This window comes from Pistacia vera, unplaced genomic scaffold (assembly GCF_008641045.1).
Source record: "Pistacia vera cultivar Batoury unplaced genomic scaffold, PisVer_v2 Contig1045, whole genome shotgun sequence".
NCBI lineage: Eukaryota > Viridiplantae > Streptophyta > Magnoliopsida > Sapindales > Anacardiaceae > Pistacia > Pistacia vera.
The window spans coordinates 300289-323933 of record NW_022195077.1 but is presented as its reverse complement, the minus strand read 5'-3'; the positions used below and the strand labels follow the sequence as shown (position 1 = coordinate 323933).

At 38.8% G+C, this 23645-nt stretch overlaps 1 protein-coding gene across 1 annotated transcript; it reads right to left on the bottom strand.

Annotated features, from left to right (window-relative positions):
- Positions 1–16268: 16268 nt before the first annotated feature.
- LOC116127123 (putative disease resistance protein RGA3) lies at positions 16269–17078 on the bottom strand. The gene has a single exon (XM_031412792.1). The coding sequence runs from the start codon at positions 17076–17078 to the stop codon at positions 16269–16271; it is 810 nt and encodes a 269-aa protein (XP_031268652.1).
- Positions 17079–23645: the final 6567 nt, after the last annotated feature.

Here is a 23645-nt window from a genome sequence, read left to right as displayed (position 1 = left end):
GCTAGATCGGCGCACTACCGGCCAGATCCAACTGGTAATATGTCATTACACTAGATTCCGATCACCTTTCGGTGGTGGTGGCCAAAACTTGACAAATGTGGGTGGGTGGGGGTGTTTTTGTGAATTTCTAAACTTTTTTTTGTTGGGGGTGTTTAGTTAAATTAACAAACCTAGGGGGTTTAAAAAATAGTTGAATATAATATAACTGGATTTTCACAATAGGGAAACAAATATGTATTTTGGGTAGGATTTCAAAAATCCTACCCAAAATAATAAGACAAACACACCATAAGAGCCTCCCTTGTATAATCGGTTGGGAGAGTAGAGTAGCCTTTCTGCAGCTACTATCAAAACTATGAACATTATGAATGCAGAGTTTGAAACTTTTTTATTCTATATAGATCATTGAATTGAGAAAGAAAATCGTAAAGCCATTCATCAAATGCAAACGAGAAAACAGGATAATTCCAACACAAACGATTAACTGTTGCTTTGTGCCATGATTACACAATATTCTGGTAGTCATTATCATCTTCATCTACATCCTCATCTGTGTCATAATGCAGCCTCTGTTGATGCTAGATTTTGATACCAACTATTCGCACGTGGTTCGGATGCTCTTCGCAAATTCGTGTCATAATGGGAGATGATTTTTAAAGTAGTTCGGATGCTCTCAGCAAATCCTACATCCACTGCTTTTTATAAATCAGAGATTATAATCAAGTTGTGTATAACGATCAAAAAATAGAAATACAGAGAGGGAGAGTGAGTGTGAGTGTGAGTGTGAGTGTGAGTGTGAGTGTGAGTGTTTTTCGATGGTCAGACTATTATTCGAATCCCGAAAATGAGAGGGGAGCCCTTTATTTAGTAAGAGGTTTTTGGGTAAGGATTATAAGTCTGGAAGTGGGCAGGTGCCATACAATTCCTACTCTGCTTCCCATTGGCTGATTGTACATGAGATATCCTTAAATTACGCAGGGCTTGGGCAGGTGGGCGACTCCCAGCTACTCACAAACTAGACCTTTACCTGCCAAGTTGATAACAACCTTGCTTCTCTTGTCCTTGGACGGCGTGCCAATGTCTGGGCGGCACAAAGCCTTCCTAAACTCTAATTGGTCCTTGTTGACATAAGCTCGTGTCGGCCTTGATTTCTTAGGCATAACAGAAGCCCCCCAGTTCTTAAGGTTCAAGGCCTTGTTGACGTAAGCTTGTGTCAGCCTTGATTTCTTAGGCATAACAGAAGCCCCCCAGTTCTTAAGGTTCAAGGTTTGAACCTTGAGAAATTCATTATTATGCCATGATTTGATTTGTCCTAAGGATCGCTTGCTCGAATTGCAAGTGGAGAACGGTTGAAATAACATAAACACACACGAACTCTAGCAAAATCGAGAGATTGATGTCAAACAAATACGCTCCAATGATAATCTTACAGATTTATTCATTAAGGCCTTACTGACACCAACATTTGAAAAGTTAAGTGTATAACATCAATATGTGGTGGGTCAATAAATTACTAAATTAATTCTATCATTATGAAAGGGAGCATTGATCAAGAGGAGCATCGATTAGGGGGAATTTCTAGAAAAGTTTACTGTACTATTTATTGTACTGGACATATGACTATACTATTTTTCCTTAATCAGATTCTGTCCCACTGGGTTTTCTTGACAAGGTTTTTAATGAGGTAGTATAAAGCACATCCAACTTCACGTTACAGTTGTATTTCCTTACTTAGGTTTTTTCCTACTGGGTTTTTCTTGAGTAATGTTAAATACATTTATTTGTAAGCGGTGGATGTCCAAGGGGGAGTGTTGTAAAAAACCTAGTTAGTAAAAACACGTATAATTATACGTGAATTATACAAACAACTGTATAATTCACGTATAAAACGCGCGTATATGTATTTTATAAAATCTGCCATATAATTCGCGTATAATAAGGGTTTCCGTATAATTCGCGAATTATTCGCAAATTTTAAAAAAAAAAATCTCACACCCCCAAAACGACGTCGTTTTGGTGGGTTTATACAAAAAATTAAAACAGATTTGGTTCAGTCGTTCTTCTTCAGTTCTTCGATAGTCAGTACCAGTTCTTCTTCCTTAGTTTGGTTCTTCTTCTTCCTCAGTTCTTCTTCAGCTTTTCTTCCTCAGTTCTTCACGTTTTCAGCTTTCTTCATCTCTTGTTCTCTTCTTCCAGGCTTCTTCTTCCTTATATTTGTATTTGTTGCTGTGGTTGGTGGTGAGGACTCTGGGCTTGATCGGTTGTCTAGTTGCATGAATGGCTTAAAGGGATTGTGATGGATAGTGGCTTCTTTAGAGGGCGTGAAGATGTAATAGAGTCCTAGGATCAAGAAAAAGAAAAAGATTTGAAAGTTGCGAAACTTTCTCAAGAACCAAACAGAAATTTCAGAAAAGAAAGAGAGAGAGAGAGAGAAAATGTTGACTCTTTCCAGAACTAAAACTTATTTTTTATTTGCTTAACTTTTTCAACTGAATATTAAATGTCTTTTATACAAGCATCAACCACGTTGGCCATCCTTTGCAAAATAACATCTCCACCGTTGATCATTCTTCTAGCATCTCCACCATTGATCAATTGTAAAACTCCAGCTGCCTTGTAATACTCTTACATCCTCCCTCAAGCCAAGCAGTAAAACTTTGGTAGCTTGCCTGTGAAAAATTTCATACCTTGTTAAGTTCGTATCTATATTATATTTTTATATAATCTGTGTAATGTGAAGTGTTGATGCCAATTTTAGATGTGTTTATATATTGTGTATTTGTGTTATTGGTTAATTGAATACTTTGCATTTGAAATGTTATGTTGATTTTAACCAGGTAGTCCATAAAAGTGTTAAAACTAAGATTAATATTGCCGTATTTTTCAAAACGTATTATTGACAATGCACTGTATTAAACCCGTATATACCCGTACAGTATTTTTTCTGTATCCGAATTTTATGGCCAAATTTTTATAAACGTATTTCTCACCGTTTACCGTATTATACCCGTATAATTCCTGTACCCTTTTTTTGCCGTACTCGTATTTACTAACTAGGGTAAAAACATTGGTGGCCATCCATCGCCTTTCTTTCAATTATCAGTTTTCAATTGAAAGCAAATCAAAATATTTGAGGGTTTTAGTATATCAATATTCACATCTCTCAATTTTCTCATTTTGGTCCCTTGTTATTTGCTTTATATTTTACCTCTCTTGAGTTACTACTAAATAGCACCACTAAATTATAACAGAAATGACAATAATAATATTAATGCTATACAATCCAAGCAACAATTATTGTGTTACATTTTTTTGTTTATTTTTTTTATTTTATGTCCGTCGTTTAATTTTTTGGGGTTTGAGTGATTTATTGTATGATTAATTTACAGGGGAATACTAATAATAATAATTATTATTATTCATTTGGGATTATTGTATTATTCTCTTCACAATTTTATAATAAAGTTCGTTATAATGCTGAAAGATTATGTGGCATGGTCAATAATTAAGTGTAATGAGTAAACGACATGTTCCCATCCAAAGATTAGCGAAATTCCAAGTTCCCACCCTTGGTTTCATTTATTCCACATTCCCACTTTTAAATTAACAGAAAATCATTTAATGTAATGGTGAAAAGGTAAAATGGTCATTTGAATTGCATTAAATCTTAAATAAAAATGAAAATTTAAAAATAACCCTTTACATCTCAAATTTCTCCCACAAGCACTCTTTATCACTCCCCTCCTTCGCGGTTGTTGGAAAAATCCAAATTTGGCCAGATTTCGATGCCGTTTGACATCACCGCCACCACCACTAGCTTCCCCCACTCATCCTCGACAAAACCCATCCATTCCCCAACCTTGTCCGCCTCGCCGGATCTTGGCCTTTTCTTTGTGATTTTCCCCTCCCTCGCGGCCACCAGAAAAATCAAGACCTAGCTGGCCATATTTCTTTGCACATCTTTACCATAATTTTTCCATGTTTCTTTCATCATTCTAAACTTTCCCTCAACCTCAAGAGTGTTGTAATATTATGATAATGTTAAGGGTACGTAGCAAAAGATCTCATATATGTTCTTTGACATGTTTAACATATATGTTCTTAATTTATGTTCTTGATATGTTTAATATATATGTTCTTCATTTATGTTATTGGTTGTTTAATTTTCACTAGCCCTTTTATATGATGTTAGAAGCTGTGTGGGTGTAAGTGTGTGTGGGATAAAAGGAGGGTCTTGACTATGATTTTGACCAATCGTTGTGTTGATTGGTTTCACTTAGATCAGCTATCATAGTTTCCCTCATGCATAAACTCCACGATCTTTTGACAGCATCTCTAAGGTCTAATAACCTATATGATAATAAAATATTAGCATTGGTGATTAAATCACCTTCTAGTGATCTCACACACTGGATTACGACAAAACTGCCGATTACTTCATATTTCTCTTCTAAAATATTTCCTCTAAATGTTAGTTAAATGCACTTATATCTTTCAATCTTCTGTTCATTAAATTTAATGATAATTAATGGTGTTTTGTTCCTTTTATTGTATTTTTAAACTTGAGTCTCTTTAGTGCGGTTCTGAAAAGGGTGGAGCCACGGTTTGTTAAGAAGGGGCACTTACCACTCCTACACACAAAAAGAAATATCATTAGTAAATTTGTAAGTATCTTATGTAAGCCTCGTTTTGCATATATATAATAGTTGGTCATCAATTGATATGGATATTTATTTAATAAACAATACTTTAAATATGTTATATAAATAATTCATCCTAATCATATAAGTTTATTTGTGTTCTTAAACAAATCTATCAACTAAATACAAATCTGATGTATTATGAAATTTATCACTAAATTAATCTTGATAAAGTCATTCAATATTGTCCCTCTTGAACGAAAATTCTGGCTCCTCCACCGACAAGAACATTGTTCGTGAAATGATATTTATCTATCTGGTCTCTACATATACATGTATAGGAAATAAACAAAAAGCATATTGAATCTGACAATATATATATATATATATATATATATATATACCATATGGTTTGACAACTAAAAAATAAAAATTAAGAAGGATATGTAGAATAGTTTGTTTTAAGATTTTTAGAATCATGCAATGGAAATAAGAAAAACCAAAGAAACAGTAGATTGGGAACATTCTAAAGCAATATCAAGTACAAACATTATTAATATAAATCAAGCCATAACCTAGGAAAAATAAGCCTTAATTTTTTGTATTCTGAAGTTGTTTCAAGTTCAATTATATAGGGTTCTTCTCTAATCAAAACGTTATGACTCTAACTATATCAGGACTATGCTTAATCACTATTGGATCAGTATCTATAAAATATTATTTCAGTCTGATGAATGAATCTAATGATAAGTATGATAGCAGGAAGTTTTGATTAAAGAATTACTGAGTATATATAAAAAAAAAAATGTAATTGCATTTGTTTATTAATTTTACTCTTCACGCAACTAATTAATTGGCATTTTATTTGCTATATGAGAAAACAAATGCAGAAGTTTTTTGGTGAAAAGCAATTTTTATTATCTTTTTGTAAAATTTTACTATAAATTTTTTTACTATGATCTTTTTTTTCTTTAACGTATCTAATTATCAAATTTTTTAAGGTGCTTCTCCCACGAAAAACTCATGGGTCCTTCCCTGATACCCACCGTTATTATTAATTTTAGATAGCTATTTATATTATATATATATATATATATGTTGGAGTTGTCGACTACTTCAGCATTAATGGGTAATGCAGATGCATTCGGAGGTCCCGTTGCCAGGTCACCGGGGAGCGAGCGGGGGTCGCGGGGGCAGCGACCCCGAGCTCGTAGACGGTTTTGGGCTTTTCCATGTATAACTGCTGTAGGATATCTTTTAAGTTACTAATTTCTTATTGGGTTAGGCTTAGGAATAGGAATCATTGTAAAACTAGGTTTAGTCTCTTAAGCCTAATATATAAACATACTTTTCTCTTGTTATGTGAGTGATAGCAAATCATAGGGCAATTCATTCATTGTAAACGAGAGAGGTGAGACATATTGCAATAATATTGACTCAGCTAGATATAGCCCACATTGAGTGAACCATGGTAAATCGCGCGTGTTATTTTATTTGTTTACTGTTTGATTTGTTTTACTATTATATTTTGTTCTTATTGTTGCCTCTATTTCATTCAATATATATATATCACAATTATGTCAACTAATACAAGGTTTGAAGTCTTTCTTACAAGAATGAAATTAATATTCTTATAATATACAGAAATCCTGTGTTTGGTTAATCATGTTTAACTAAAGAATAAGTCTATCTTTACACAGACTTATACAAAAAAGCTTACAAAGTGAAGAAAAAAACAAAGAAAAAAAGGAAAAAGAGAAAGAAAGAGAGAGAGAGAAATCATGAAGATCAAGGGTGGGGGTTATCTTTGTATACCTCCTTTGTATTTATCTTTATAAGACTAACACTTCTCTTAACTAAAGCCCCAATTGGCCAAGTTGCTTTTCACCCTACCATTATTTATTCTGAAGACTTGTATATACTTGATCTTTCTTTAGATTATTTATGTATTCATGGAACATGGCATTGATCTTCGTCGGAACCAGCCCCCTCAATTACTTAGATCTTGATTTCACGAAAAAATTGCTTGTGAATTTATATTTATCTCTATATATACATGTATATGTGTAGGAAAAAAACAAAAAGCATGTGGAATCCCACACACACCCACACACACACACAAATCTGAATATATACCATATGCATGGTTTGACAAATGAAAAAATAGAGTATTAACTTAAGTCATGCAATAGAAATAAGAAAAACCAACGAAACAGTAGATTGGGAACATTCTAAAGCATTATCAAGTACAAACATTATTCACATAAGTCAAGCAGGTGCGTTTGGTTTAGTATTTTGGATAAGATTTTGGGGATAGTATTGGGTTATTGGATATGGGAGTATTACGAGGTAAATTTTAAAAATTTGTGAAAAAGCCCTTAGGTTTACTAATTTAACTAAAGACCCTAACATATAAAATGACAAAAACACCCCCACCACTTGCAGTGTCAGATTCCAACTACCACCGCCGGAATCTGACCGGCAAATTTCATTACGGCACAGACCGGTCGGATCTGTGCCGTAACACATCGTTATGGCCTTTTCTGGCCAGATCTACGGTCTGTTATGGCCGTCGACGGTCGGAAAAGGCCAAACGAAGGCCATCTTTGGCCGTCAGCGACGGCCAAAGATGTGGCCGTCATTTTCGGTCAACGACGGCCAAGATTTGGCCGTCGCTGACGGCCACATCTGGCCTTTTCCGGCCAGATCCGCGGTGGATCTGGCCAGAAAAGGCCACATCGGTGAACTTCCGGCCATTTCTGGTTGGAAGTTAGGCCGTTGTACAGATTCCGGCTATCACCGACGGTGGTTGCCGGAATCTGACAAGTTGTGTTGATGGGGTGTTTTTGTTAATTTTTAAACTTTTTTTCAGGGGGTATTTGGTGAAATTAATAACCTTATGGGGTTTAAAATAATTAAAAAAATAGGGTAATATTTCTGGAATACTGTGCCAAACATTATTTGGAGAATAGGATCCAGAATATGAATAAAAATATTAAGCACATTATTTTTCCCTTGAGGTTTTGTTAAAGACAACCCACATATTATGGAAAGTGACAAATGCACCCAAAAAAAAAATTCAAGGAACGCAAATATATTAAAAAGCTTTACAATAGCAGGAATCAGAACTGAAACTTCTTCCACTTGCCGAAGACTTTGATAGAATCTCCAACATAGCTGCAACACTAACAAACAGTACAAGTTACATACGTAAAAAGTCAGAGAAAGCTTTTACACTGCAATAACCATTACTGAAGGGTATTCCAACAATTAAATCATAAGCTAGCGCATTTAAAACATACTCCAAGCTTAATTATAACACTGAAATAAGGGGAGACATTTTTACACATACCGATGAAGCAACTGCCGGGTCAAGATGAATCTCTCGGACATGAGAAATGTTCGAACGGTTCTGTCTGCAGCTTTCACTGAGGGTAGGCGATTTTCGTATCTCCAATTCTTTAAGGTTGGTGAGGTTCTGCATCCCGTCTGGGAGAGATCTCAATTTTGGGCAACTTACAATGGCAAGTTTTTGAAGTGATGTGAGATTTGAAATCCATGCTGGTAGTGTTGTGAGATTGTCAAATGCTTCAATTCGCATGTACTCTAAGTTCAGAAGGTCTTCCCCTTGTAAATCCATCTTCATATTAAGTACCTTACAATTGTATATCACCAGCTTCTCCAATCACTTCAGGTGTTTTATATCGACTGGCAAAGATTTCAATTTATCACAATCTTGCAAAATCAATTTTCGGAGGTGGGTCAGACGTTGCATCCCTTCAGGCAAACTCTCCAGATTTCCACACTTATATAACCGCAGAGATCGCAGATAACTCATACCTTCAATTCCATTTTCTGGTAGATGCCGCTCTTGTGTAGTTATTTCCAAATATCGGAGGCTGATCATGTTCCGTATATTACTGGGTAACTTCTTAAGAGCTGAACAACCCATAAGTCTTAAGGATTGCAAACTCAAAAGCTTACAAATATCATCAGAGAGTTTCTTCAAATTTAAATTCCAAGATAAGTCAAGAAATCTCAAATGTTTCAATGCGCTTATAGAATCCGGCAGCACTTCAATTGTTAAACCACTTAAGCATAATTGCCTAAGGTGCTTAAAACTCGATATCCATCTATGAACAAAGGCGTCGCCGACATGCTCAGACTGTAGACCTTTCATGAAGATGGTCCGCAAATTATTCGAAGCAAATGGAATTTTTTTATTACCATTTCCAATGCCAAGAAAGTACAAATGTAGAGTGTTATGCCTGTAAAAGTAGGGCTGATGCAGAGTCCTATCAGCATAAGTGGTCAAAGCTTAGGTAAGTCCAGCAACAATTCAGACGCAGCCACGTCACACGCTGACACAAGAGGCATGCTCCTGCCAGTGCAGTAGGTGTGCGCTAGGCTGGTGAAAGGCTGGAGGCGGTCCACGTGTCCAACCCTTACAAGAATCAACTAAATCACTCGAGCAGGTGAATAGCGGGCGCAAGAAAGGATTCGCACGGCAATCTGACCCACTCCCTGATTTAGTAATCATTAACTCAATTCGTCCCACTATAAATAGAAGGTTCCTCTCCCGTTTGTGGGATTAGCTAATTTATCTCTAGAATATCATACCTATTTTCTCTCTTTGTAATCACTTGTAAATCAGCTCACTGAACGCGACCTAACCTCAGTATATCAATACAATATCAATGGACGTAAGAGTCACTTGTTTAAGCATCCGAACCACTTTAAACATCATTCCCTATCTCTTATCCATTCTCATACCCCCATTTGCGTGTGTCTTCTGAGTCAGCTCAGCATTTCACACATGCGTTTAGTTGGTGTCAAAATCAAGCATCAACAATTTGGCGCTAGAAGGAGGGCTAATTTAGTATTCATCCTTCATCAGGAGAATCTCTAACTAACTGGTCCTACAATAGCAAATGGCTTGCAGATTCGAATCTGAGCGACCAAATCATGGTGAGGAAGAAGTCCCCCAGGTGCAAGGTGGCACTTCGGAACAGTTCCGCAAAATCTCGTGGGGGATATTCCTACAAGCTCACGGCTTGATCCAGGTGTTATGAGCTACCTGGAGAGGTTCAACAATACTCTCCAAACGGTCAACCAAAAGCTAGACCGTTTGGGTCGGGTTGCACCACCTAAATCAAATGAGGCGGTGCCACCGCCTAAAATGCTTGCAGGTCACATGAAAGCGCGAAAAAGGGCGATAGCCAGTGCTGCGCGCACTGCAGCGCGTCAAAGGAAGGGTAAGTAAGTGGCGAACAGTGAGCCTAAAGGCTCTGAGGAGCCGACAAACACTGACCGCGTCCCGGGGACAATACCTGTGGCGTTAAGGCTCGGTGACAAGTTACAGCCTGAGCTGTCCCATGCCACATTGCGTGAGCACTCCCACAAAAGTGCGAGGTGGGGCGATCCCCATCACCGCCAAAATGACGATTCCGATCGTCATCGTGCGGGAAGTTCCCACACTCCGCGGGGCGGTTCGTACCACCGCGGAGGTCATGAAGATTCCCTGCACCATTCATCGCCATCACACAACTCTAGCCAGCGTGTGTCAAGATTGGCCGGAACTGTCGGCAGAGGCGAGGAGGAATCCGACCTCTGGACTTTCCTTAACCGCAATCGTGAGGGTCGAACCCATATGGGGGAAAGCAATCCCCAGATGGCTTAGATCACAGAGCAATCGTGATGGTCGCTTCAGATCACATAGCGTATTCCTGTTCAGTTTATAGAGACCCCCAGTATCAGCTCGACCGAACACACCGTGAATACAATAGAATTAGTTTCCTAGATGACTTCTATCATTCAGTATCTCCGAGATGGGACCTTGCCCAATGATAAGGTCGAAGCAAGGACCCTACGAACAAGAGCTGCTCGTTACACACTTATAGGATACCAACTGTATAGGCGAGGGTTTAGCGCCCCCCTTCTCCGATGTGTAACCAACGAAGAAGCAAACTATATCATGCGAGAGATACATGAAGGGATCTGCGATAATCACACGGTTTCCTAGAGTTGTTCGTCAAGGATATTGCTGGCCCTTGATCCAAGAAGACACCTACAACTTTGTCAAAAAGTGTGACAAGTGCCAGTGGTTTGCGAACATACCGCGAGCTTCTTCCCACCAACTGATAACCATGACCAGCCCCTGGCCATTCTCCATGTGGGGAATCGATCTCATTGGTCCCATACTAGTTGGTAAAGGAGGAGTCAAGTATGCGGTGGTTGCAGTGGATTACTTCACCAAGTGGGTCAAAGTAGAACCATTAGTTGCGATCACCACCAAAAAGCTCAAGGACTTTGTCTTCAAAAACATTTTGTGCCGCTATGGGATTCCTCACACCCTCATATCTAATAGTGGGAAGCAGTTCGATAACGAGGAATTTAAGCAGTTTTGCGACGAGCTAGGTATCCATAAAAAATTCGCCTCCGTCGCGAGACCATAAGCAAATGGTCAAGTTGAAGCTGTCAACAAAGCCATCAAGCACACTCTAAAGGCCAAACTTGGCGCGGCCAACGGGAATTGGGCCGATGACCTTCCTGAAGTCTTGTGGCAATACAGGACAACTTCGAGAACCGCTACCTCAGAAACCCCTTTTTCGCTAGCATACGGCTATGAAGTGATGATCCCTATTGAGGTAGGGACCGGTTCACTTTGGAGGGACCTGTTCAACGAAGCCGACAATGAAGTGCTTATGCGCACAAATCTGGATCTAGTTGAAGAACATCGCAGCAAGGCTCAGCTAAGAATAACAGCCTATCAGCAATGCTCAAAGAGGTTTTTCGACTCTAAGGTCAGAAGAAGAGACTTCCAGGTAGGCGACCTCGTTTTAATGGAAGTTCTTCTCGGTACTAGAGAACCAAGTGCGGGAGTTTTAGGACCGAATTAGGAGGGCCCATACCGCATTGCCAAAGTAATAAGACCGGGGACTTATCATCTCAAAAGGATTAATGGTTCTGAGTACCGCGAGCTTGGAATGCTGAACAGCTCCGACCATATTATCACTAATCCCGAACTCAATTTTTTCTTGTAAAGATTTTACTTTTCTTAATCTTTGTAAATAGCTAGTATATGATTCTTCTCTTTTGTAATCGTTTTTCCATGTGTATAATTCTGTTCGCATAAATTTGTACCAATGTTATTGTAAACAGTTAGAATGCGAGCTCGTATGAAACAGAAGATGCAAAAATTATAAAGTACTCATGAAAGGTAGAAAAAATGATGTCTTTATTTATAATGAAAGGGAAAGTACATAAGCAAGAAAGGGAAAGACTACAAAAGTGCATCATCAATCCTCGTCGCCAGGTCCCGAAGGGGCGACCTCAACATCCCAAGGCTGGTTGCTGACCGCTTGTTCGGGTGCAAGCTCCTTAGGGACGTACTCTAGATGCTCTTCTTCCAAGCCAGGTCCCTGGTTTGCTTCCTCGTCCTCCGCTCGCGCCATGGCAGTAAGGGCATCCCAATGCTCATTAGGGAGGTCGGACAGATCCATCTCAGAGTTCTTCGGCTGAAGGGCAAAGATGGACTGAATCGTCCATTCTGCAACCCTACTCTCGATCTTCGCCTCCTACTGCTGCATCTCTGCAGTTAGTGAAGTGACGCGACCTCGAGTGAAGTGGAGCTCGGCCTCAAGCGCTGATCGTTGCTTCTTAGTAGCCTCCTACAGCAAGCCCCTTTCCCTCTCTGCTTGTAAGATCCGCTTGGAGGTCGTCAACAGCGCCCAGTCTTTGTCGTCAGCCTTCTTGGTGAGTCTGGCCACGGTCCTTTGGAGCTCCTTCACCTTCTCGCTGCGTTTCTCGAGCTCGGCCTTCTGAAAGTCCACCGTGCGAAGTGCAGCATCCATTTCAGACAAATGCTAATTCGCCTGAGCGATGGACGAGTCTCTGTCTATTCGTGCGACCTCTAGTTCCCGCTTAAGCCACGCATTCTCTTCCCTCATCTCGACCAGTCCCTCAGTAGCCCCCAACTGGACCTTCTGCAGGGATAGGTGCATGGAGAGCAGGGCCTACATAACGAAGAGAATAAAGCTAGTCCTTTATATTACAAAAGAAAATATAAGTCCTTGCCGAGGGTAGCTCGTTTACCTGGCTTAGGTGCTGGAAGGAGGTGATCATTAGGTCCATAGTGCCGGAGGCCACGAATTGCTCAAAAGCTTCCGCAAGCCTACATTCTAGCAAAGCAAAGACTACCAGCTGCAGATGGTCTGGTAGTTGACACATTGACTCCAGCACGGGGGTGTCTGTGCCCACGCAGGTAGAGTTCCCTCCTCTGGTTCCTTGCTCGACCTCCTCTCGGGGACTGCGACCGCTTGTTGCCTTGTTTGTGGACCCCTGGGGGCAATGGAGATGCCGTTCGTGCCCCTAGGTGGCCCTCCCAAGTGGAACACTTGGTAAGGTTACGACCTCTCGGGCTGAACGCCCAAACCCTTCAGTTCAGACTCTCACTCTTCGGTCTGAATTTGCCTCCTCTTCTTAGGCCTTTGGGGCATAGTTTTCTGCTTTGGGCGAGCAGTCGAAGGCTGGGGAGCGCCCACAAGTCAGGCCGGAGCAGCTGTCGATGTCCCTCCAATAGGAGGACCGCTAGGAGCCGCTCCATCTGGTACGATGGCACCCATTCGGGGAAGGAAAATTGTCGTGGTCGCGGTGATTTAGGCACCTTGGGAGGCATGGTTGCTACACACGAACATCGTTAGTGAGACAGTTCGTTGCATGCGAAATCAAAAAGGCTAAGGTCAAGAAGCTTACTCGGTGTGGTCTCTAGGGTCGTTTCTGAGTTGAAGAAACCGTACCTCCGTAAATTTGCGGTTGTCACAAGCAATCTTGCGTCACGACTCTCTTCGAGCAGAAAGCTGAAGGTAGGGATCCTGTCTGGATCCTCGAGGAGCTCTAACTTGGTCGTTTTGTTAACTGTGAAGAAACAAAAAGCTCGTCAGGAAAGAACGAAAGTTCGCAAACTCAAAAGAAAGGAGGACCTACTTGGCTCCTGAAAATGGCAAATGTCATCATGACGAAAGAAAAAAAACTTCGTCTCATATGCCCCTACGTTGCTCGGGGCACTGTGTATTCCCGCTTCAATAGTAGGTCACTTGGAAAGATAGTAAGAATCCTTGTCCTTACTCTATTTTAGAATGTACGAGCAACTGAGCTCTAGCGCGGTTAGCTCGCCCAATCCATTCTTGCCGCACGCGATGTACATAGTCACGACTATCATGTACACGTTCGGCGTGAGCTGCAATGGTGCGATCCCGAAATGATTGAGGACCGACCTGACAAAAGGGTGGAAAGGGATCAGCCCTCAATTCTTGAATATGTTCTCAAAGATTGTAGCCATCCCTCGTGGCGGACTTCGAGCTGTGTGTGTCCTATCTCGAAAGACCTCTACGCTAAGAGCATATTAGTCTACCACCTTTTGGATCTCGTCGTCAGTAATTATCGACAGGATCTCTTGAGGGGGACCCTCCTCAGTCCTGGTCGTTGGGGAGTCCATTCTTCTACTGTCTGAAAAGAAGAGCAACATGCAGGGAATCACTCAGTCTTCGTACACTATTTCGTATGATGACGTGGAGGAAAAAGAAAATACTTCCGTAAACCCTAGAAAAAACCCTAACAGGATATCTTTAGAGCTACCATTAATGGCTCAATCCCAAAGAGAATATTTCATCTCCGATCAACTTCCGACAGACTATCATCGCACGACAATTATTGAAAACAAGAAAAAATAGTAAAAGTGGCAGAAGAATCATCCTTACCTTTTGAAATGAGAAGATTAGTCTTCTTGCTCTGGATATCAAGCGTGCACCAATCTGATAGGCAAAGAACCAAGGCTCACAAAAATCTCTTGCTCTCTCTGAGAAGATGAATACTGTGACATTGCTTGAAGTGAACTTGAGATTTTATAGTGAAGGAAATAGCACTTTGGTTTCTCGAAGTTAAATGACGTTTGGGCAGAAAAAGCATCTCACCGTTGATCGCGACCACGTGTCACAGATCAGTGAAGAAGAGCGACCGCCACGCTTTGAAAAACCAAATTGTCATTCTCTTCTGTTGAAACACTCAAGCGACAACACGTTCTCCCTCCTCCACATTAAATGCGCCCACGTTCGCATTTAATGCTCTGATAGGGAATGACGTTTCAGCATGGCTCGCATTTAATGCACATGGCTGGCATTATTGCATACAGGACACGTCTGTCAAAGCAAAAGGTACTTCATTAAATGTATCTGCTGCAAAAGTGCAACGAATAACATCTGAAGAAGTCGTTACGTACAACACTCTTCGGCTCATGTCTCATTGCGAAGTGACGTGACCCCTCGATCTTGTCTCGTGTCGACCGCGAGGTGACGTGACTCTTCGACTTGGATGTATATCGGTCACGAAGCAACACGATCTCTTGCCTTAAGCAAAAACTTCCGCAAAGTGCAATCAGGTCGTGAATCTCGGACGAAGATCAAAGTCATCGTCGTGGCACTGGATATGGTCTAATACAGGTCGCTGACCTTTAAAGTAAAGGCCATTTCAAGTCGCCTACATGAAAATGTTTCTTCGACCTCTTTACATCCAGGTCGGGTCAACCAGTGTCTTTAAACGCATCAAATCAAGGCATGATATCTAGTTTCCAAGGTTTGATTCTCAAACCTTAAAAACTAGAGGACTTATGTTATGCCTGGAAAAGTAGGGCTGACGCAGAGCCCTATTAGCATAAGTGGTCAAAGCTTTTAGGTAAGTCCAACAGCCATTCAGACGCAACCATGTGGCACGCTGACACAAGAGGCATGCTTCTGCCAGTGCAGTAGGTGTGCGCCAGGCTGGTGAAAGGTTGGAGGCGGTCCACGTATCCAACCCCTGCAAAAATCGAGTAAATCACTTGAGCATGTGAATAACGAGGTGCAAGGAAGGATTTGCACGGCAGTCTGACCCACTCCCTGATTTAGTAATCATTACCTCAATTCATTCCACCATAAATAGAGGGTTCATCTCCCGTTTGTGGGATTAGCTAATTTCTCTCTGGAATAGTATACATATTTTCTCTCTTTGTAATCACTTGTAAATTAGTTCGCTGAACGCGACCTAACCTCAGTATATCAATACAATATCAGTGGACGTAGGAGTCGCTTGTTTAAGCATCCGAACCACTTTAAACATCGTTCCTCATCTCTTATCCATTCTCATACCCCCATTCGCGTGTGTCTTACGAGTCAGCTCAGCATTTCACACGTGCGTTTAGATGGTGTCAAAATCAAGCATCAACATAAAGCATCCACGTCTGCCTTCAAGATTCTGAGATCTACCATTTTGCAATCTTTCTGAGCGACTTCCGCGATGATATGATATATAAGATTATGCATTTTAAATGTAAAATGATCACCATAATTTTCAATTATTTCTTGAAAAAAACACCTGAAAAATAATTCCTTTAAATATTGGAATCCAATGCCTTCCAAGTCTTCATTTTCGGTAGGAGTTGCAAGAAAACCATGTGCCATCCAATCACAAATCAGATAATCACTGTTAAAACAATAACCCTTGGGAAATAAGGCACAATATGCTAGACATATTTGCAAATGAGGTGGTAAATGATCATAACTCAATTTCAAGGCTGATAGGATGCTATTTCTATCATTATCTTGCACCCTTATAAGTTATAACACTCTCTTTAATTAGGGACCAATCACACATGTTTGTGTTTTGATAAAGTAGGGTGCCCAAAGTTTTCACTACTAAAGGATTGCCACCACATTTTTCCACAACTTGACCCCCAATTTCAATAAGTTCTGGATTTGCTTTCTTCGTTTCCTCTCTAAACGCTGATTTCAAAAACAACGACATACAATCCTTATGAGGAAGGCATGTTAAATCACACCCAGGAGCGGTGCCTGCTGTTAGTTTTGCAACTTGCTTACTACGCGTAGTAGCCACAATTTTACTCCCACATGCTTGCTGCTGCATGAATAAATTTTTCAAGTTTTCCCATCTATCAGAAATATTATTCCACACATCATCTAATACGAGCAAAAATTTCTTATCAACCAATTCTTCTAGCAAGCGGTTTTCTAACTCATCTGCTTCTAATTCAACATGATCTTGACCGGTTGCAGAAGAATAAGCTTCTTTCATCAACTTAATCATATCGAAGTCCGCAGGTACACTTACCCACATTTTTAGGTCAAAGTTTTCATCTATCTTTTTGTCACTATACACCAGTTTGGCTAGAGTGGTTTTCCCAAGACCTCCAAGTCCAACTATAGGAATTACATCAACCGTTTCACCTTCCTTGTTTGGTTTCATCAAAATGTCTATAATTTTTTGTTTATCAGAGTCTCGTCCAAGCACTTCGAAACTACCCATAAAGGTGTGGTTTATCTCCATCTCTCTTGAATAAACACGCCTTTGCTTATTCTTTTCGTATATAGACTTGATAGTATCTGCCATTTCATCTAAACTTCTTCTGGTCAATTTGATTTTAAGAAAATATTTGACGCAATTGAGTTTGCTTACCTGTCTAGCCAATATTTCACACTGCAGTTCATCCAACAGATCCTCGGCATCATACAACAGTTTGGAAAGCTTCGCCAGCCAGTCCTGCTGCTCAGCTCCTGTGCTTGTGCCCTGGCATTCAAGAGTACATCTTTGACATCGAGCAAGATTCGTTTGATCTTCTTTATTTCACATCTAATCCCGGACGACAAGCGTGTTTCTAGGGAAGTAAGGAAGTCTATTTCCGTGAACATGTTAGTTGCAATGCTAGACGGAAATGATTCAACCATGTTCTTTGAGAGGAAAAGGCAAGGGTGAAGATTTAGGTATTTAATTAGCTGTCTGAGAAGTGATGCTATATGGTGAACCAAGACAGCTTGGGTTCCGAGTTGAAAGGGAGCCAAGTAGGTGACGTAGCGTAAAAACAAGATTAGTATTCGACTATACCTTTAGGATTGATAAATAACTCTCAAACGTAAAAACTTAACTCATAAAGTTTTGAAGGAAATTCTGAAAAATATTCTATATGTTAAAAAAAAAAAAAAAAAAATTTATAGGGTGGTGACAGCCAACCCTAACAAGACTCCTAATTAAACAAGAAAATAAAATCCTAATTAAACACAAAAATTAATTAAAAAAAAGAATTCCTTACTATTAACTAATTATAAAATAAGAAAGGGTTATAAATTAAATAGGGAAAAACTTAAACAGTCCTAAAACATGCTGAAATAGTGGATTTTAGCCTAGAAAAAGATACCCAACTAGGGATCCAAGCTGCCACATCATCGGGCTCGAAATGAGCTTTCCATTGATATAACTGCCCGTTTGGGCTTCTGACACTCGACTCTTTACAGGAATTCATCTGCTAAACGTTCTACGTCAGTAGGGACTCTTGAAGCATAGCCCAGCAATGTTACTAATTTGACATACATACCAATCTTGAGATATACTTACACGCTATCATAATTTATTAATATAGTGAAATTGTTCAATTACATACTTGCATGTATTGTCAAATATATGCTAAACTTTTTATTTGATTCATTGCTATCATAATTTATTAACAATTAGTGTCTATCTTTCATCGTCAATTATCACCACTATGATGTATGATTTTAAGATGTATGATTTTAAAAACTAATGTGTTCTTATTTTATTGGTCGGTTTCACCACATCAATAAAGTGGGACAATAAAATTTGAATGAAATAGAGATAGCAGCGGGAACAAAACAACAATAAAGCAAATCACAGATAATAAACACAGAGAAAATAACATGCACGATTTACCCTAGTTCACCCAATATGGGCTATGTCCAGCCGACTCAATATTATTGCAATATTTTCTCACATCTCTTTCATTTACAATGAATGAATGAATTGCCCTATGATTTGCTATCACCCTCGTAACAAGAGAAAAATATGTTTATATACTAAGTTTAAGTGACAAAACCTAGTTTACAAGGATTCTTATTCCTAAGCCCAACCCAATAAGGAATGCGTCTGGGTAACCCAATAATGTTGAAGTAGTCGACAACTCCAACAAAATTGTCCCCTAAAAATATTTGTATGTATAATTAGACCCCTTCTTTATTGGATAATACTCCATATACAAACTATCTCATACAAACTGACTGTTTTAAGATGATTTGCTGACTTTAAATTAAAAATAAATTAAATAGTTATAGGGTTCACCAATCACCACGTTGACTGCATGGAGTTTTAGCTTAAAGCAACACTCTACGCATGGTATTTTACTTAATAGTAAACATATAAATTTTTTTATATAAACTCATGTGCCAGAAAAGTTATGTCACACTAAATTGTGTACAAACAAATTATATATTTAGTTCATATATATGCAACACAAATATATCGGCTAACACAAGGTTTACAAGTCTTTCTTAAAAAAGTGAAATTAGTATTAATATTATATACAAATATCATATATTTGGTTAATCATGTTAAATTATAGTTGGTTAATCTTGTTGGTTAAACATGTTGGTTACTCTTCACCTACCATTATTTATTTGGAAGACTCATATATATTAGGTCTTTCTTTAGATTAATATAGTCTTCATCAATTAATTGTATTCATGAATAATGACATTGATCTTCATCGGACCAACCCCCTCAATTGCTTAGATCTTGATTTTACTTCTATCTTTTATTTCATTTTAGTTAATATTTTGAAAAGATTCATAAAGAGAATTAAATAAAATAAAACTATAAGTTTAGTTGCGTGCTTCAATCACGTATCTGTCAACCAAGATTCTTGTGTCAATAAACCTTGATTCATTGTATTTTTTTAGTTGTTCCTTGTTTAAGCATATAGTATTAGTTATTGTAGTCACTGTATTAATGTAAGTAATGTTTTATTTACATTATTGCTCATGAGAAATAATTTAACAAGTATCTTCATGAGTGTAATGATGGAATTTTAGAGAGAATTCTAGACAAATTGGGATGAAAAAAATCAGTGTATACAATTGAATTATCGAGCTTACTGTTACACAACTTTACTTTATATTGTTTTAAGAGAAAGAGCAGAGAGGGAGTAGAGAGATCTGGTAAAACGGTTGTAGTAAAACTACACGTTTACACAATTACACTTTAGTCTTGATTGTTAAAAATAAACAATCTGATCCCTTTTTCTTCTAAATCTAACAAGCTAAAGTGGGATTAAACTCATTGGCTAAGGAGTAATAATGTAAACAATTATCTTCGAAGCTGTGTGGAGTTCGTTTCTACTTTGAAAATCTTACTGGTAATGATGACCCCCGGGTGACTAGAATGAGGGAATGAAGGCTAGTTTGTAAACAGGTTTTTGGGCCCATTGTGCCCACATGGTGAGACTAGCACTAAGGAGGTAAGGGGGTCATCTTTGGTATGGGTCGGGGATTATAAGGCTTTGGGGCCAGACGATTTCACATCAAATTTTTTTAAAGAAACCCGGGGGATTGTAGGTGAAGAGATGTTTAAGGCCGTTATAGAATTCTTTGGAGTCAGTAAGCTTCTAATTAGGGGATCAATGCCACTACATTGTCTGTGTGCCTAAGTTGGAATGCCCCTAAAAGTGAGTGATTTTCGTCCTATATCTTGTTGCAACGTTATCTACAAGTGTATCTGCAAAATTTTAGCTAATAGAGTGGGGGCTGCCTGGGGGAGTTAGTTGATACCACTCAATCTGCCTTTGTTAGGTAGGAGGATCAATGATAATGTTTTGCTTGCTCAAGAGATTTTTCGAAACTATCACAAGGATGCATGAACCCCTCATTGTGCCTTAAGGTGGATATCAAAGGCGAAGATAGTGTAGATTGGGGATTCTCTTGCAAGTGCTGAATTTATTTGGTTTCCCCATAAGGTGATTACTGGATCTGGGAGTGCATTACCATGCCTGTCTTTTCAGTTGTTATTAATGGAGGAGATTCATGGGTTCTTCCAAGGTGAGAGGGGTCTTGTCAGGGGGACCCACATCCGTATTGTTTACCCTAGTTATGCAAATACTTTATCTAATTATTAGAAGGAGGACACGGGAGAGTGATGGTTTTAGATATCACTTGAGATGTGAGGCTAATCAATTAGTACTTATGCTTTGGGATGACCTTTTTTTCTTATTCTATCATGGGGATCTCTATCGGTTCAGATTTTGCAAGATTCCTTATTGAATTTGGGGAGTTTTTAGGTCTCCACCGCAACCCTCCAAGAGTACCACCTTTATGTGTAAGGTTGATGAGGTGAATAGGGCCATTATCAAGAGCATCATGGGTTTTGATGAAGGGCAGCTGCTAGTTCGTTATCATGGGGTTTCCTTGATCACGACTAGATTACACATAATGATTGTTTGCCTTTACTTGAGAACGTTGAAAAAAGGATTAAAATTTGGAAAAATAGTTTCTCTCCTATGCTGGGTTTTTCAACGTGTACTTTTGTTTTAGCCTCCATGCAAGTGTATATCGAGCTTCAATGTTATCTTACCTCAATTAGTCACCACAGCCACTGAGAGAGAGAAGATGAGAGACTTCTTTGGGCGGGTGGGGACTTGAGTAAGGGTAAAGTGAAGGTAGCCTGGAGAGATGTTTGTTTGCCTAAGATGATGGAAGGTTAGGAATTAAGCCCACGAGACTATGGAATACCTTTTGATGATTTTGCTTTCAGCTTGGCGTAGTTGTAGGGAGAGACTCTCTAGGTTACATGGATCCACACCTATAGGTTGAAAGGTCGTAGTTTTGGAGTATCAAGGTGTCGTGGGATGCTAGCTTGGTGAATGACTTAGACTTAGGGATGTTATTAGGAGTGACCATTGGAAATGGTCAACCATCTCTCTTTGGCATGATGCTTGGCAGCCCTTAGGACCGCTTGATAAAGTTGTGCCTTATAGGACAATCTGTGAAACAAGACTTGGGCGTAGTGCAAAGGTGAGTGATGTTTTAGTTGATGGCCAGTGGGTCAGGTCGGAATGCTTTGGGAGAGATTCCCCATATTGTTAGCCAAGTCCCCCTGTTTTCTCTTGATCATACCTTGGAGACAATTTACTGGAGATCAAAGGACGGAAAGAGAGGTGCCCTTCTAACTAGACAAACTTGGCAAGACATTTCCCCGGTAAGTACCTGAGTTCTTTGGAGCCATTTTGTTTGGAATGACAATTGTATCCTGGGCAATTTTTCAATCTCTGGTTAGTATTGACACCAAATTGCTTACCGAAGACTAGATACTTTCTTGTCGGATCTGAGATGTTGGAGTGTGCTCTTTTTAAGTGCCAATTGGACTCTCACGAATCTACTTGAACCACAGTTTTGCGATCATGGTCATTTACCAGAGTACTCAACGAGATAAATTCTCCTATAATAAGAGTGATGAATCTTATGTCGACACCACCTAGTATAGTGTATTTCTAATTAGCCAACCATCCCTGTACTGATAGCTCTAAATAGGATACGTTAGGCTAGTGTCAAACTACACCATATTTACACATGACACTCTAGTAACTTAAATCAAAGGATCACATGCACCACCATCCGTTAGAAGATATATCCATAGACAATAGGGTTACCATCTCTATATGGAATCTTTGGGGGGTCTATCAAGAACTTGCCAAATGCAAGCACTCATGCATTGTACCAAGTTGTCACCAAAAACGCTTCAACATGTAGATTGTATTATCTTTCGATAGGTCATTCAACACTATGATAATCTTACTGGATTATTTGTATCCTTATTAAGATATTAGTGTCTGATGAACAATTCTAGAATGACCATCTTATGTAATTATAAGGTTCTATATGAAAGATGTAAAAAACTTGATACACTCGTCACGATTTAATCATTTTACGGGCATATATCTAAATGTATATAACTAAATGATATAGTTAAAAAGTCTTTTATTAACATCAACATGTTTTATAAGAGTCAATTATTACAATTGGATTGGCTTTAGGGCACTTACACTAATAGTCTCATGTGGCCAAACGCTGCAAGATTGTTGATGATTCCTTTAGCGTTAGATAGATCAACTAGTGCAAACTTTGGACCTGATAGCGTTTCTAGTATTGACGTACTTCCTACAACAATCGCCGATAACCGTCGCTAGTGGATGTCCTCGCGACAATTGCAATTCCTAGTTTTATTGTTTTATAAAAATAATTTTATTAAATTATTATTACTAAAGTTAATAAGTATGAATAAATTTTATATGTTATTCATATATAAGAGTAGAATAACATTTACATATTTAAAATCAGCTTAAGAAAAAATTGATTTTAAAAGCTACAGAAGGTAACTTTTGAAAACCTTTTAAAATTGATTCTAAAACAATCAACTTCAGTCATAAGCATTTCAAAATCAGTTTACCAAATACTTTTTAGTAATATTGAAAGTTAAAGTGTTTTTATAATCTACAATAACTCCAAGCACATACTTTATCAAGGAATAAATAATCAATAAAGATTGACTTACAACTCAATCTTACAAATTTATCTCACAACCCGACATATCAGCTCGCAATTGGGCATACGAGACCTATAACGAGCAAGCAAGACCATTTGCGAGCTAACCAATTACGAATTTTCACATCGGAGTGTGAGAGAAAGTTTGTGAGACTAAGGTATTAGTATAGTATGCCCATAAGTAATATATTGGCTGTTTAATTCTCTTGATAAGGCTTGTTTTGTATGTCATTTAGGATAATATGTAAACCGTTTAATTATTGAATCTGCAATTCAAGCCTTTATTCCAAAAGTCACAAGAGAGTTAATTTGTAAATTACAAGTTATATCAAGGGCATTTTCGGCAATGAAAATTTGTTGGTGCTCCAATTTCTTAATTAACAATTTAATATTGGTAACACGGGTTATTGTCAAATCAAATTGGCTTGACAACTATTTTTTGAATAAAGATAGGTTGACAAACACTTCTCACAACTTTCTCTCATAACGTTGACTGACAACTTGCAATTAGCCAGTTTGTATTAGTCAGGCGGGACCCATTGTTGGGCAAGCGAGGCCTATTGCAAGCTAACTAATTACG